We start from the raw sequence: 17,693 nt of genomic DNA, 5'->3' as shown, positions 1-17,693 counted from the left end.
GAACAGAGTTGCCATTTCCCTTTCTTCTGCTGGTTTTTATTCACCCCTTTTCTCTTTTTCCTCTTGTTCATCTGAGTCCTTCCTCATGCTTGACTCTCCCACCGTTTTCCCTTTCATCCTTGCAAATAGGGCATTTTCGGTGATGCTGTCACTCCTTATAACTTTCCTTTGCTCTACAGCTTGGAGAGCATAAGCAACATCAGAGAATGATAATTTAGAGAGTTCTTTTGATCCTTCTAGAGAGGCTATTGTTAACTCAAACCTCTCTGGTAAAGATACAAGAGCCTTTTGAACGACTCGTCTTTCAGATAAATCTTCTCCCAATAATCTAATCTGATTCACCACCCGCATGAGCTTGTTGACATAATCTTTAACTTTCTCTAAATCCTTCATTCCCAAGGTCTCAAACTCCCTGGTTAAGTTCATAATTTGAATCTCTTTAGTTCTTTTTGAACCTTCGAATTGATCTCTAAGTTTGTTCCAAGCATCCTTAGATGTTTTACACCCCATTATTCTCACAAGCATTGCATCTTTAACAGCTCTTTAGATGTATGACAATGCATGATAGCGTTTTGCAATCTCTTCATTTGAGCAGCTGTTGCATTTTCTTTCAAGGTAGGAACATCAGGTCCTAATTCAACTGCGTCCCAAAGGTTAAGACCTCAAAGATAAAAATCCATCTTGGCAGACCAAATTGCATAATTTTCTCCATTAAACACCGGTGGACCTTGATAACTGAAGGCAGTGTTAGAAGTTGAAGTCATGGTGACAAACTAACTTGCGGTTGGTCTGTTGAGAAAGTGTTTTGGATTCTTTCAGTAGTAAGGTCCCTTAAGAACTTAACAAATCTCTGATACTCTGTTGTGAAAATAAAGACACAAAAGATGGTCTTTCATTCAATATGTGCTCTGTTATGGAGCACCAAAACAGAGACTTAACAAGCCTTACACACTCTTAATACATGATGATCACACAGTGAACATAATATTATAAATAAGCTTATGCAAGAGCCTACATCTGTATTAACATATTAACACTTGTTCTAAAGATATTAACAAGTGCACAAAACCATGAAATGGATCCCATGCATTCTACCATGTTGAGTCTTCAAACCAGCAACAAAACATAGTTATGTGCATGAAATACAAGTGGATTTCCACATGTCACAAAGTCAACTTGTCAAACCAAGCATTAAGTTCAACAAAATTAAAGCTTCCTGATAAATAGTCCTGCTCCATAACAAAACCCTAACTGTGATCTTTCTCTTCACAGAGATCAAGAATGACATCCATAATCGTAATTAATTAACACTTGTTATTTACTAATTAAACTGCAATGAGTATAGATATCCTATAACTTACTTGCATGCAAGTTCTCCAAAATTAAAATTGCCTATGACCTCAGAATATAACAGCCAGGAATGTTATAATACTCAATCATTTCACAATTGATAACATCCTACAAAAGCTAAAATCCCAAAATTTATTATTAATAATCATAAGATATTAAAATCCCAATAAAGTAATATAACAATCACAAAGCAATTATACCATTCGTCACCGGCGACGCAGAAGAAAAACGATGACATTAAATAAAAATTTAAAAGATTCATCTTTTTCAAAACCACAAAAATCTTTATATAAAAAAAAAGAAAAACACCAACCAAGAATAAAGCAGATCAGAACTTTCTCATAAAATTTCTAGAAATTTCTTTTAACAATAAATCACCAGCAACAGATCAAATCTAAAACTTTTTATCGTAACCTGAGATTTAGGGGAAGTAATTTGTGAAAGCTTTTAAAGCGGAGAGACGAAGAAGATGATGGATTTACCAGCAGGAAGGAAGGCTTAGGTTTTGTAGAAAGAGAAGAAACTGACGGCAGTAAAAGGCAGAGGGAAGAGAAGAAAGGAGGAAAGAAAGGAAATAGTAAGCATCGAAAAAGCCAAGGCGGAGGGCTGACAGAAAGGGATTATGGTGCGAGAAGATGAGGAGTGACAAGTGACGGAAAAAAAAACGAAAAGGTTGTTATAGCCTATGAGGAAACTACGTCGTTTGGTGAATAGGAAGAAAGAAAAAAGAGAAGGAAAATAAGAGGGTTGGATCCACCCCGAGCCCAACCAGCACCAGACTGTGGCCTAACTTGTTTGGGTCAAACTCAAAAACAATTGAAGTATATTTTTATCCAAATAAAAAGACGTTAGATCACCTCATCATTGTCCATTTCTTGAAAAGTCAAAAATACCCCCTAATCATGTTGACATATCAAAGACAATGTTAAGTATAGAACGAATATGTAGGTAGGATTTATTACACTTTAAATAATAATAAACTTTGCTATATAAATTATAAATATTATACACAATATTTTATATATTAATATTATTTAATTATAAATAAAATCAATATTATTTTGTTGTTTATATAATATTATTAAATATATTATTTTGTTGAATATTAATTGCTTATATATCAATATGTATAAGTTATGTATTAATTTTATATACCACATCAAACATATAAAAACTTTGTATAATAACATCAAAATATTATTTTGTATTACTTTATCATATGTGTTATAACATAAATTATATATTATAATGTTATATATACGAAGTTTGTATATATAATAATTAAGAAACAATATATTATGTAAACAAATACAATAATTAATAAAGTTATTAAATATAATCATATAAATAAAATTTATTATAAGTTATAGCTATTATCTATGTTATGTTCTCATTTGTTTTTTTAAAAAAATTGTGTTAATAGTTATTTTCACTTAATCACAACACTTTGATTTGTTCTATTGATGTAAGCATAAATGAAAACGTTAATAATTTTGAGTTATAATTTTATAATGTTAACACAAAACAAAAAGTAAATATGTTTATATTAAATATATATATTATATTATGTAAATTAAAAGTTTTATTTACATAATAATGATAACTAATAAATTTTTTTATCATAATAGGTATATAGTAATGTGTGAAACCCCGATCTTAGCTTAGAGGATAATATAGGAAATTCTTAGTAAAGCTTGTAAAAACTATGTTTTGAACTCAGACCTAGTGTTTATATCTTGTGAAAATGTTGGAAATTTAAAACCAAATTGATTTGATGAGTATATGGATGAATGGAGTCCATTTGGACAAGTTTTCAAGTATTTTCAAAATTACGGAAATGAGGTATTGAGATATGAAGGATAGGTTGTTAGTCTTGAATTATATTATGTTTTAATTTGGCAGAAGTTATATGATATCTTGGTTTTAATGTCAAGCTTTTGAAATTATCTTAATTATATTTTTCATCCCCTAAAGTCATACATTTGTTTGAAAAGCCATGCATGATTAGAAAATATCACAAAAGCTTTCAAACAATGAATCTTCAGCTAAGAAATTGTAGAGCAAGCATGTTTTGAATTAATATTTAATTATAAGAACAAGGCAAGGAAGAGAGAATTGAAGAAATTTGCCAAAAAATCAAGGAATCTTGAAGACACAAGTTAAGAGTCGATTCTACGAAAGCTCAAGTTGAACTTAGAGAAGCTCAAGTCAATCCAATGGCAGAATAGTTGAAAAATAAAAGAAGAATTGTGAAATAGAGAAGACATAGTCGACCCTATAAGAGGCATAGTCGATCTTGAGGTAGATTGCAAAGCACAATTCAACTTTTGGACAGCCATGGTTGATCTTGGCACAAGTATAGTCGACCCCAACGAGCTTGATGAGTAAAACATAGGACAATTCAAAGACATTGTCGACTTTGGCCTCTTTATAATCGACTGTTTTAGCCCAAATTTGTAAAATACATGTTCTCGGGAATTGGATCGAGTAGAGGAAGGTTGTACTTAACTATGGAACCCTAATTTGAGAATTTTGAAGAACATAGTTAACCTTATGAGTGTTGTAGTTGACCCTCAAGCCTTAGCAACGACCATATTCAATCCAAACTTGTGTTTTGATAACTTTATTTTATAAAGTTATTTGGTTTCAATTTTGGGTAATTTTGTCTAAGTTTTTGGGATTTAATTTAAGTATTAGTTATTTATAATCATTAATTTAATTTAATTTAATTATGTTGGGTTCAATTGTGTAAGTTATTTTATAATTTTTTTTAAAGTTTTGTTATTCTTTAAGTTAAGTTTTATGTTTTTGTATGTGCGCTTTGAAAAGAGGGCCTATTTTGTGAAGGAGATGCATTTTAGGTGTAGACTTCAATTGCATATGTAGTAGTTTTTTAAGCATATCTCCTACTACAGAAGTCCAATTTCAGTGATTCTTGAATCATTGAAAAGCTAAGAGGCAGATCTACAACTTTTATTCTTACCACTTTACTTAGTTCAGCTTGAAAAGGGGTCAAAAACCATGTCAAATTTGAAGTAATGTAGTCAAGCTTGAATGAATATTGTAAAGCTTTGAGCGCTACGGCCATGGAAGGAGTCAGCATCGCTGCGCCTGATTGAGAAAGATGCTTCAAGGCACCTAATGATGAAAGAAGAGTTCTTAAGCTATTTGACTTCTTTTTAATCTTGGACTCAAGTTTTATTTAATTTTTCTTTCAAGAGCATGTTTGAGGGACAATTAAGCAAGGTTTTTCTGAAGAAAAAGAGACATTGGACCTAACAAAGAAAGCAAGGAAGATTGGGGGTTTGAAGACTTGACAACTATTAGTGTTCTTTCTTTTCTTGTTATCTTTATACTTTTTTGTTTAGTTTTGAAGGTTAAATTTCTTTTTTAGATGATGTTTTAAAAATTGAGTTGAACTAAGTTTTTACTTTAGAATCACGATTGAACCCAATGCATAGTCTCAATTTTTAATATTATTTATTGCTTATGATTGATAGTGTTTGAGTTGTTTATTTCAATTTTGTTCTTAAAGCGTCTGATGGATTGGCCACCAATTAGATAGATAAGGTGACCTTAAGGGAACTGGAAGAGGGAGTTTAGAGTAAGCCATGGATGAAATAGCATCTTTTAAATTTCAATTGCATGTCATATGTATTGAGATTGTTGGTTTGATTGACTTGTAGGGTAGAAAACACTTACATGTCATATGTAGTCATAATTAGAGTCTAAGCTTAATGAGATTGTTGGTTGGATTAATACACGCAAGTGCATGTGGCCGTACAAGTAATATAAAGTAAGTCGAGTATCGTTTCTCACAAAGATTAGTACGTATTTTTACTAAGTACTAAATTTATAACATAATATATCTTATCAAAGCACTTGCTTTCAATTGATTAATTAAACTAAAAATAATTAATTAACAAATTAATTAACAAAGAATAAATTGTCACTAAAAGAAATTCTTACTCAAAACTTAGGATTATGATGTCTTTCAAAACTTTATCTGAATTAAATCATTTTTCTTAACTTAAATTAATGGAATACATGGCTAACCTAGAATCCAAATTATGTACACGTCTTTATTGAGATCATGCACACTTCCTTTCTCCAAATCAATCCCATATGTCTATGCAAATTAATTAGAAAAAGTTCATTAAGTTTGTGTTCTAACTTGGCTGCCTAAGATATTTAGGCATATGTCTATCTTAAACATGAAACTATCACTTAACTCCGAAGTGAATTGAACAAAGGCTATTCAAAACTATAGTTTATTCTAAACTCCCTCTGTCGAGTAGTATAGTGGTGAGGATTCCTACCTATCATGTGGGCGACCAAGGTTCGATCCTTGACAACGGAGCCAAAAACTTGTCAGTTAAAATTGTACTATGCAAGTATATGTATCGAAAAGATAGTATATAAGCAAGTAGAGTATCGATTTCATAGAAAATTGATCTAAAATTTTACTAAGTACTAAAATTATAACAATTTAATCTTATCCAAACAATTAAAATTAATTAATTAACTAAAACTAAATAATCAAAATTCAAACTAAAAAGAAAAATCAAAGTAATAATAATTGGAGTAAAAATAAAATCAAACAAGTATAAGATTACGATATCCATCACACTTATCTAAATCTTAACTCTATTCCTTAACTTATTTCAGTGGGTTGAATTGCTAACCTAGAGTCCTCAATTATTTATAAGGGTTTTTCGACTCATCTTATAAAAATATATATTTTAACCAAAACACTATATCCCTATGTGAATTGAAATTAAACGGACTCATTAAGTTCAGGCTCTGATCTGGCTACATAAGGCCTATAGGTATACCCCTATCCTATATGCAAATGAATTAACATGATCATATACTATCTCAATTTTAGTTTACACTAAAATCCTTTTCCTAAGTTTGTTTAGGTTCCTAAATCAATTTAATTGGTGATCAAGCAATTAAAAGCATTAAGAACAAATTAGAATAAACAATTCAAATACCATTAAAGATAAGAGATAACTCTATGATATAGAGTTATTTGGGCTTGATTTTGATAGTAATTTAACTTAGTTCTTATAGTAATGCACAGAAATTAGTAGATTTTATTTAATTATTTTATAATATTTAATTTAGGTGAGTCAATCTAATCTTAGTTAATTTCATGCTTAATTTGGTGTTAATGTGTTTAAGATAGGTTATTATTGATTTAATTGTGCTTTTGTAGGTGTTTAATGAAAGAAAAATTTTAATGGAAGAAGGAGAGCAATTTCAATGTGTAGACTTCCACTGCATATATCTTACTATTTTGACTATAACTCTCTCTACAGAACTCTAAATGAGATGATTCTTAGATCATTGGAAAGATAAGAGAAACAGCTACAACTTTTATGTTTACCACTTCACCCAAATCGGTTTGAAAGATGGTCAAAGATTATGTTGAATTTGAACCATTGCTGCAGTTCTAGAGCAATTACTATTTTTACTAATTAATGGGTCGTGGATATAGCTTATGTAGTCTAATGAGGAAATCTTGATTGGAATTGACCTTTTTCTTTACCCAACTTGACCTAACTTCAAAGTCTATAAAAACAACCTTTTAGAGAACTTTTAAAAAGAGGAGAACGAAACACTAGATTGACAGCTAAGAGTCAAGCCACGAAGTTATTAAAGCTAAGAAGAATTTGAAGGATTCAAGGAGATTTGGAGATCAAGAATACAATTCTTGAGTTTTGCTGTCTTTTTTATTCTCTTATTTTCTTGGTTTTGTTTTTAATGTTTAAATTTTATTTGATGATGATGTGTGACTTGATTGGGAACTAATTCATTAATCTAAAATTATAATTGAACTCAATATGTAGTTTGATTTATTTATCTCTCTTTTACTTATGTTTGATGGATTTAAGTTGTTTATTTTATTTTGTTCTTAATGCTTCTAGTTGCCTAATCACCAATTAGATTGAATTGGAAACCTAAGTTAAACCTTGACAAAAGAGATTTAGGTAGACCTAGAATATAATAGCTTATGGTTGAATACACTTAGTTGATTAGGTGGTTTGATTTGAATATAGGGTAGATATACACCTATAAGCCATACGTAGCCAAAATTAGAACATGAACTTAATGAATCTTTCTTCAGTTTAATTTACATAGACATATAGTAGATTAATTGAAAAAGGTAGTTTTATGAGAAATTCGACAGAGACTTGTAAATAATTTAGGACTCTAGGTTAGCAACTTAATCCATTAAACTGAGTTAAGAGAGAGAGAGACAATATTCAGATGAAGTATTGAGGGATATCATAATCTTAGGTCTGGTAGTCACTCAAATTTAACAAACTTGTTAATAAATTTTAGATTAGTTTTATTTTTAGTTTGTTAGTTTATTACGTTTAAATTTAAATTTTAATTATTTGGATAAGATTAGGGTGTTATAATTTTAGTAGTTAACAATAGAAATTAAAACAATTCTCTGTGGGAATAATACTATATTTCATTATTATATTACTTGTTAATGATACGTGCACTCGAGTGAGAAATCAACAAGTTTTTGGCACTGTTGTTGTGGCCCTTATAGATCTTTTTTTTAAAACGAGGCCACAACTTCGAGCCTAGTGATCTGCAACCTACGTCAATTGATGTCGGGAGGCCTATGGGAAGTCGTGGCTTACCCTTTTTTTTTTATTTTCTTTTGATTTTTTTTGAGTAGAGGGAGGGCTTTAATGGTACTTGCAAAATAAAAAAATAATTTGTTAATAATTTAATGGAATAAATAAAAATAATTAATTAAATATAAGAAAGTAAGTTAAAGTGCTTGGGTTGCCTCCCAAGAAGCGTTTCTTTATAATCACTAGCTTGACTATGGAATCTTTTTCTGCACTACTTTATAAGGTTCGAGACTTTCTTTGTTGACCTTGACCGCTCTAGTTAGCCCACTATAAATTTCTACAACATCATAATGATTAATCTTTGCCACCTTGAAGGTTTTCCCCTAATATGGTTTAAGATTCCATGTGAGTTCAATTGCAATCTTAGAAAAATAAATTTAGCTCATAATATCTAATAAAAACTTCATCTAAAGAAAATTAGTCATTAATTCAAGTCAAAGAAAATAGGAAAAACACAAAAGTAAAGAGAGAAAACTTATAGTTGGAGCTTTGTGATCTTGATTCTCCCTCCATTTTTTTTTGTTTTCTTGCTTTGTTCTTGGCTCCAAATCTTCAGAATAGTTGCTTGTTGCCTCCCCCTTAAAATCTTTGAAAAAGGTCCCTTAAATAGGCTCCAAGTAACCAAATTTTCAAAATATTGTCAAGTTTTTATTTTTGGATAATTGACTAGCATTGCGGCCTTGATTTCTTGGTGCTGCAGCACTCTGGCCTCTGGAAATATATGGTGAGTTTCCTTTCACCAATGTTGCAGCTGTCTATCAACTTCGAATATGATTTTCATCCTGATCTGTTTTGAATTGGGTCATGTGGTAAACATGAAAGTTTTATCTCTATCTCTTAAATTTCCAATGACTTAAGAATCATGTCAATTGGACTTCTGGATTGAAAGATATGCTCCAAATACCGCATCATATTCAGTCCACGCATATTGCTGCAATGCTCCGATTTTGACAAATATTTTGATCACCATCTGATCAGAACTGGGCAAAGTGCAAAACATTAAAGTTGTATCCATTCCTCTTATAATTCTATTGGTCTAAGAATCACCTCATTTGGAGTTTTGTAGAGGAAGTTATGGTCAAAAGTCTGACGCTTATGCAGGCATACTTCTGGGTTTTTCAACACTTTACTTTCCAAAATTAAACTCAATTTCCTTAATTCCAACAAAAACATAAAAACTAATAAATAATGGCCAAATTAAAGTAAATAAACATAAAATTAAAATAAATTAATAAAAATAAAATAATTATAAAAATAACTAAATTATAATTAAAAATTAAAGACTTAGCTAATATTTAATTACAAAATTGGACAAAAATAATTCTATAAAATAGAATTATCAAGTTCCATTTAGAGACCTAAGACATTTCAACTAGTGATCAGCCAGTGAAAAGCATTAAGTGCAAAATTGAATGAACCATGCAATTTCCATGATTACCAAGTAAGGAAAAATTAAATGTTCAAACTACATAATGAAATACCCCATAACTTAGAAAACAAATTTAGTTCATCATTGTATTTACAACAAACATGATTAAATCAAGAGGAAAGATCATTTTTACAGCAAAATAACAAGAAAGAAATGAAGAGTAAAGAAATATCAAAGCTTCTTTCGATTCTTGATCCTCGATTCCTTCGATTGCTTCTCGTTTCTCTCGTTGAAAACTCTTTCCTTTGCTCTAAAAAATGTTCATTTCCTTTCTGAACCCCGTTCCTTAGCTGTTGAAAAAGACCTATTTATAGCCTCTAAAAACCCTAATAACTCAATTCCCGATTGACTGAATTCTCATAATCCACGTCAGAGCATTGCGACCTTACTTTAGAGGTGCCATGGTGTTCCTAGCTTATAAAATTTTTTTGCTTTCTTCCATTCGGCTCCAAAGCGCTCTTCTTTGGGTGCTGAGGCACTAGCTTCTCTTGTTTTTGTATGGCTGCCATGCAGCTTCTCCTGAGTGCTGTAGCCTTGAGCTCTACAAGGCCGCAGCGCTGCTCCTCCTTATGCTACCTTGGTGTAGACTGCTATAGTGCTTCATCTTGCAATACAATTTTATCCTATTGAAAAACTAATCTAGGTGAAGTGGTAAATATGAAAGTTATAGATCTTCCTATTATCTTTCCTATGGTCTAAGAATCACATTAATTGGATCTCTGTAGCTAGAGTTATGTTTAAATTACTTAACATATTTAGTGAAAATCTGCACTTAGTCTCCATTGCATAATTCATCAGCATTCAACTTTATGCACTTGAAAACCTACAAACACATGGACTAAATCAGCATTGGCCTAAAATAGGACCTTCAATATGAAAATATACTAGAATTACATGAATTAGACTAAACTCATATGCTTTAAAGTAATTAACCAAAAACATAAAAGTTGTCTAAAAACTACTTAAAACACAAGGACTTAGCTATATTAATACATAAAAATGTGGCTAAATAACTCTCTATAATAGAATTATCACAACCCCAAACTTAATATTTTGCTAGTCTTTGAGTAAAAACTAAAATGAAACGAAGTAATTGAAGACATCCACGATGAGAATGCACCAAATCATGGATCATCTTTAATTTTCTCATAAATTACCTTGTCTTCCAAACTCAAAATCAAACGTAGATATTATCTAAGTTCATGTTTCATCCAAGTATATGCTCATTTTTCGAATTGAGTTTCCGTGTGTGTGTAAAGTTTCTTATAAGGCAAATCATGCACTTCGAAAAAGATTATGTTCATGCAAATCTCAGAAAGCTTAGAATTTCATATGTTTGTTTTTCACCCCCATCTCCACTAATGTAGGCCATCACTTAGCTATGGATCTTTAGGACTTTATTCAACTTGTAATGTTCGACTAGGGTTAAGGTATGATATGGGATATATTAAGGCTCAATTCACCTTAAGCACATAATTATTTGAGGATCTGTATAGCCTTATCTTCCTTCACCAATTTCCCCTCATTCTTTCTTTTTCACTTTCATTCATCAAGCATAATTTTTTCTCATAATTCAACATTCCCCCTAAACCTGTTTTCTTTGATTTTAGTAGAATGGATCCTTCACATCATGGTTGGAAATTGTTCTCACTCATCTTTTCTAATTGTTTTTTTACTTTTTATCCATATATATATATATATATATATATATATAAATCCTAAAACAATATACATGCTTAGAAATGAAGGTAATGGAATTAGAAATTTATTTTCAAGGTAGGATAATTTATTTTTGGTTGACAAAGAAAAGGATAAATTTAGGCCCAAAGGGGTGTACTAAGGATAAAATTTGACTTGGGTAGATCGAAAAAGCCCAATCGATCCAAAGGTGGCCTAAGTAATTTCCTAACTAAGTATAATCTAGAATTTCACCTCAAGGAAGGATCAAACAAATTCTAAAATCCTAAAACATAGTTCAAAGATTCACACTTACATATTCATTTTCTAAATGTACATCATGAAACAATATAAGAAACATAGTGCTTAAATATAAAAATCACATTCTAAATTGATGCTATGCATAAGAATTCCACACATTACTAATATTCATGCTTATTTAAAGTAAAAAGAATAATAATCCAATTAGTTTTCATCATTGGATAGATAAATCAATTGTTATTGGTGCGCAACTCTAGCTTAATATTTCAACACGTTCCTAATACTAACATGCAAATGGACTAGTTTAAACAAATATATGATAAACAAAAGAAAACATAAAAATTCCCCTCAAACTTAAAGTGAACATTATCCTCAATGTTTCTAAAAGCAAAGAAAGAAAATACTCCCCCAAACTTAAAGACAAAGTCAATCCTCATCCTTTTTCGTAGCAGCATCGTCATCCTTATCTTGGGTGGGATCAACGTGCAGTGTAGGGAAGGTAGCCATGTCCATGCTAACATGCTTAGCATATGTCCTCATCATTTCCTTAATGGCTTTGAGACAATTTGCTTGATGGTCCAAACGACGCTTAAGCTGTTCCATTCATTGAGGCGTGGGGAGATTTTGAGAATGCCACGATGGCTGAAGTGCCGCAAATGAACTTCGTCTAATGGTGGTTTGCTCCTGCATGTAGAACCTTTTGATGATCCCACCATCCAATAGAATATTAAAATGTAACAACTCTTCATTGGTTGACCAAACAACTTCAGTTTGACGACACAAGGTAGTGGTCAAAGATGGATATCATAATCCATCATGTGGCGATTGTGTTAACATGATAATGTTGTTGAAGATCAATTGCCCAATGTCCATAGATTTGTCAGTGATGATTGCGTACAACAGGACCGCTCAATCCTTGGTCGCATCGCTCAAGTGTTTTACAAAAAGCATTTTTGCAACTAAGAAGTGATACCACACCTTGTAGTCACTATCCATGGCATTAACTTTGAATGAAATTGGAACACCCTTATGCACTTTCCATTTTATACCCAAAATACTAATAGACCTCACAACTTTATCCAAATCGACGTCACCATTCACAAATTGGCTGTACTTATCATTCCCATTGTTAGGTGTATTGTAAAACTGATCAATAGTTTGGCCATTGAAAGGTACCTAACGTCCTTGAATGAAGGTTCACCCATCTTCATGTTAAACAACATTGGCAAAGAATTCCCTAACCACAGGCATTATTGTAGCCTCTGGTTGGGTGCAAAAGTTTTCCCATTGTCGCCCATCGATAATATTAAAAATGTTAGGATGAAATGCTTTTTGGACATCGATGTCTCGTTTTGGAGTTGGAACTTTGTGCAATATGGATTGGGTGTGGTGTTTCTCAGCTTGGACCAAAATAAATTTGCTTTTATCAAAGCTATTCCCATTTCCACTCACACGTGTTCTTTTCTTCAGTGCATGATGATTATCTGAATGCCCAAACAACAAGCAACACACTTTTGACCACAACTAGTTAGTATACATGACAAATAATTTATACTAACTATTCCATTTTTCCATAATATGAATAACACTATTCTTACTTACATCAAATTCAAATTCAAAGCGTAGAAAATTAGAGTTATTCATTGTACCCACCATTCAAAAATTCTAATTTAAGCACAAAACTAAAAAATTATGCAACCCATATTCTACATTGTTAAATCTAACATATGCCCATTAATTCTCAGCAAAACCCATATTCAAAACACCAAACTATTTATCAAAAGACCTGAACATTTTACATTTGAATGGCCATTACTCAAGGAAGAATCTTCAAAGAGAATGAAGAAACCAAAAAGAGTAATGGTGGTAGCAACATGGTCTGATAATGATTCTTCAAGCTCAGAGGAAGAAAGAGCAATTTTTGCTTGATAGCAAAAGAAGAAGAATTTGAGGTAATATTTAACTCTTGTGATATTTCTTACGATGAACTCCGAGATGAGTATGATTGCTTGTATGTTGAATTCAAAAAGCTTGCATTAAAATATAAAACTATGAGGAAGAAAGCCATAGCATTAGATGTTAAATTAGAAAAAATAAAGCATGATTATAATTCTACTTTTGGCAAAAAGATATGCTTCAAATTGAAATTGAACATTTCAAAACAGATTTTGAACTCTTGAAGTTAAAACTAGAGAGCAAAAATATAACCTTGCAAAAGGTAATAGATGAAAATGTGGATCTCAAAGCTTCAATGGAAGATAGATTAAAATTGAAATTGAAAAATGAAGAGAAATAAAAAGGAATTACAATTTTTAGAAAGAGAAGTAATGCATCCTCATAACATTGTTATGTGTGTGGCAAGAGAGGTCATTTTTCTTATGATTGCTATCATAAAAGAAGAAACCTTCCTAGAACTAAATTGGTTTGGGTGTCTAAAGGATCTCGTGTGATTGTTAACCTCTAAGAACCCTTTAAAGTATGGGTACCTTTAAAGAAAAATTGAAAATTTGTTTTGTAAGTTAAGCAAGAGCAAAAAGATAATATGTTTTGAAGCTCAACCAAAGTAAAGGTAGCCTTGGTATTTGGATAGTGGCTGCTCAAGACACATGACTAGCAATGAGAAATTATTCATAAAGCTTGATAGGATAATAGTGGTAGTGTTTCCTTTGGTGATGACTCTAAATGTATTATTCAAGGAATTGGAACCAATGGTAACATTTCTCAAACTCAAATCAAGCATGTTTTATTTGTTAAAGGTCTAAGACATAACTTACAAAGCATTAGTCAACTTTGTGATAAAGGCTTTAGAGTTTGTTTTGACTCCCATGGATGTCAAGTAATTGATGTTGACACTAACAAAGTTGCATTTATTGGCAAAAGAATTAAGAACATGTATGTTATCTTTCTTGATGTAATTGAGCCTAATAGTGAATCATGTCTTATGGCCAATGATGTATGTGATAGTTGGTTATGGTATAGAAGATTAGGACATGCTAACATGCACACTATTTCAAAACTCTAAAGAAAAGACTTAGTCTTTGAACGTCTAAAGATATATTTTGAAAATGATAAAGTTTGTGATGCATGTCAATTTGGGAAATAAGTTAAAAGTTCATTTAAATCTAAGAAAATAATCTTAACTTCTAGACCACTTGAATTATTACATGTTGACTTGTTTGGACCAATCACTGTTACTAGTCTAGAAGGTAAGTCATATGGCTTTGTTATTTTAAATGATTACTCTAGATATACATGGGTATACTTTCTTGCTCACAAAGATGATGCATTGCCTACTTTTGTTAAACATTGTAAAAGAGTGTAACGTGAGAAAGGTTTACCATTGTTAATGTTAGAAGTGACCATGGTGGTGAGTTTGAAAGTGATGATTTTGAAATCTTTTGCAATGAAAATGGTTTTGACCATAATTTCTTGGTTTCTAGAACTGCACAATAAAATGGAGTAGTTGAAAGAAAAAATAAGACTTTAAAAGAAATGGCAAGAACTATGCTTTGTGAAAACAATTTGCTGAAATATTTTTGGGCTAAAGTTGTGAACATAGTAGCCTACATTGTGAATAAAGTTTCCATTAAAGTCATGATTTCAAAAACCCCTTATGAGCTTTATAAAGAAAGAAAACCATACATTCACATTTAAGGAGTTTTGGATGTAAATGCTTTGTTTTAAATAATGGAAAACACCGCTTAGGAAAGTTTGATGTTAGAAGTGATGAAGCCATATTCTTAGGTTATGCATTAAACTCTAAAGCATCTAGAGTATTTAACAAAAGAACATTGGTTATTGAAGAGTCAATTCACATTGTTTTTTACTGATGTTGCATAAAGAAAGGTAGTGTTTGATGATGAAGATGCAAATGATATTGAGAAGAAAATGGAAAAGATGAGCTTGGATAACAAAAAAGATGATGGGGAGAGCTCAAAGGAGAAAAATGGAGAAGAACCACCTTTAGAGGACTTGCAAAGAGTTGAAAATCAACATAAAGATTTTCCTAGAAGTTAGAGATTTGTAAGAAATCATCCTTAAGAACAAATTATTGGTGATCCCTCGGAAAATGTCAAAACTAGAAGAGGACTAAGAGAAACTTGTGAATATCTTGCGTTCATATCACAAGTGAAACCAAAGAACTTTGAGGAAGTTGAAAGAGAAGAGAGTTGGATGATTGCCAAGTGATAACTTTATAATATAGAGTTATTTTGCCACATTTTGATTATTATAAAGCTAAGCCTTTGTGTTTTTAAGTAATTTTAGGTAGTTTTTATGCTTTTTATTATTAAGTTTAATACATGTTAGAATATTTTAATTTTAGTAATTTTAGCTCATTTTTATATTAAAAGGCCTAATTTGAGTCATCACTAATTTAGTCCTTGTTTTGAAGGTGTGCAAGTGCATAAAACTTCATGGAGGTGAACCGAGCAAGGATGATTAAGTGTAGAATTTTTTAAACATGTTGTAGTATTTTGACCATAACTCTTTCTACAGAACTCCAAATGACGTGATTCTTCAACCATTAGAAAGCTATAACTTTGATGTTTATCACTTTTCTCAGTTTTGATCAGATAGTGGTCAAAATCCTTGTTGAAGTTGGAGCACTGTAGCAGTTTGCATGGACTAAACATGATGCGGTATTTTGAGCATATCTCACTCCGAAAGTTCAATTGATGTGATTTTTGATCCATTGGAAAGATAAGAGGTAGGGCTACAACTTTCATGTAACCGCTTTACCTAGTGTGAATGGGATGATAGAGAAAAATTGTCAAGAATCTAGCTTTGTGGCACTTGAAAAGTGATGCTACACAGTTTTTCAAAAATAAAACTCTTGATGGGAATTTTGGAAATTAGATTATTTAAAGCCTATTTAAGGGACCATTTTCAAAAGTTTAAGGAGGAGGCAAGAAGTGATTTCTCTAGAGAAAAAGAGCCAAAAACAAAGCAAGAAAGGAAGAAAATTTATGGGAGAATCTAGATCACAAAGCTTCAACTATTAGTTTTCTCTCTTTACTTTTACGTTTTTCTTATTTTCTTTGATTGGGATTAATGGTTAATTTTCTTTGAATGAAGTTTTTATTAGATATTATGAGCTAATTTAATTTTCTAGGATTGTGGTGGATTTCAACATGTAGTTTGGATATTTGTTTCTTTTTTATTTATTATGAATGGGTATAGTTTTGCTTATTCAAATTTGCTCTTAATGCTTTTAATTGTCTGATCAATAATTACTTGATTTGTGAATCTAATTGAGACTTGACAGAGAGATTTTAAATTAGACTAAGATTTGAATAGTGTATGTTCATGTCACTTAGGTGAGCTGATTCGCAATTCGGGTTGACATACGCCAATTGCCATCCATAGCTAAATTAGTGTTAGTATAAGCCTTACAAGCCAATCTGTGGTTGTATGGGGATTGCAATTTTGAGATATTCATGTATGATATTTTGTTATTCATAATAACCTTGAGGTAGTTCTTTATCCATAAGTTTGTAATTTAATTACTTTTTTTGTATTTATGTAGATAAAGCCCATGGAACTATATTTTAATTGAAGACACTTAATCTTTAATTTAAAATGATTAGTAAAAGTTACTTAAAACGATTAAAGATTACAAATTAAAAATGTTTTACTTTGTAATAATATTTTAATTCTAATCCTAATGAGATTAGGAATGGATAATATTACTAATATTGATTAGTAAAGACTTTCCATACATGGAAGACTGTTTCCATACACGGAATTAAAAATGAACTCGAAATTAGTTATACACTAATTTTGAATGCCTCATATGATTAACAATTAGAATAAGACATAGTTGTAATTTTATGTTCATGTGGATGGATGTATGTGGATGATTATGGACTAGGCCCAATATGATTGTGGATGTATGGTTAAATTATATCATGGTATTTATTTATTAAATGGGGTTTGTGCACCTTACCTTTCTCTTGATTTTTAGGGATTGTAAAATTCTTTCCTCACCTAACTCCCCTCGGATGTACCACGAGGTTTCTTTACTAAAATGTAATTAGTTACATATAAGTGTAGAACTAGGATTAGTTTAGGAGTTATTTTACAATTCGAAGATGAAGACCTAAAGACACCATGAAGATACGAGGAGGAAGATTACAACATGTTGTATGTTATCCCCTAGGTTTGACCAAGCTAATTTCCTTCGATGGCTCAAGGAAATTAGTATAGATAAAGTCCATAATCATTCAAAGCAGTATGCATGAGATAGATTTATTTATGCAATTAATAAACGTTATGCATGCAAATATGAGACCTTAACTAAGTTAAAAAAAAAA

General features: G+C 31.1%; 1 protein-coding gene across 1 annotated transcript; it reads right to left on the bottom strand.

The window, feature by feature from the left end:
- Positions 1-36: 36 nt before the first annotated feature.
- LOC148763073 (uncharacterized) lies at positions 37-510 on the bottom strand. Its single transcript, XM_088805417.1, has one exon. The coding sequence runs from the start codon at positions 508-510 to the stop codon at positions 37-39; it is 474 nt and encodes a 157-aa protein (XP_088661543.1).
- Between the last annotated feature and the right edge of the window lie 17,183 nt (positions 511-17,693).

Source organism: Theobroma cacao, chromosome 4 (genome assembly GCF_053813885.1).
Source record: "Theobroma cacao isolate CCN51 chromosome 4, ASM5381388v1, whole genome shotgun sequence".
NCBI lineage: Eukaryota > Viridiplantae > Streptophyta > Magnoliopsida > Malvales > Malvaceae > Theobroma > Theobroma cacao.
The sequence above is the reverse complement of the archived record's forward strand: the minus strand, read 5'-3'. Positions and strand labels throughout refer to the sequence as shown.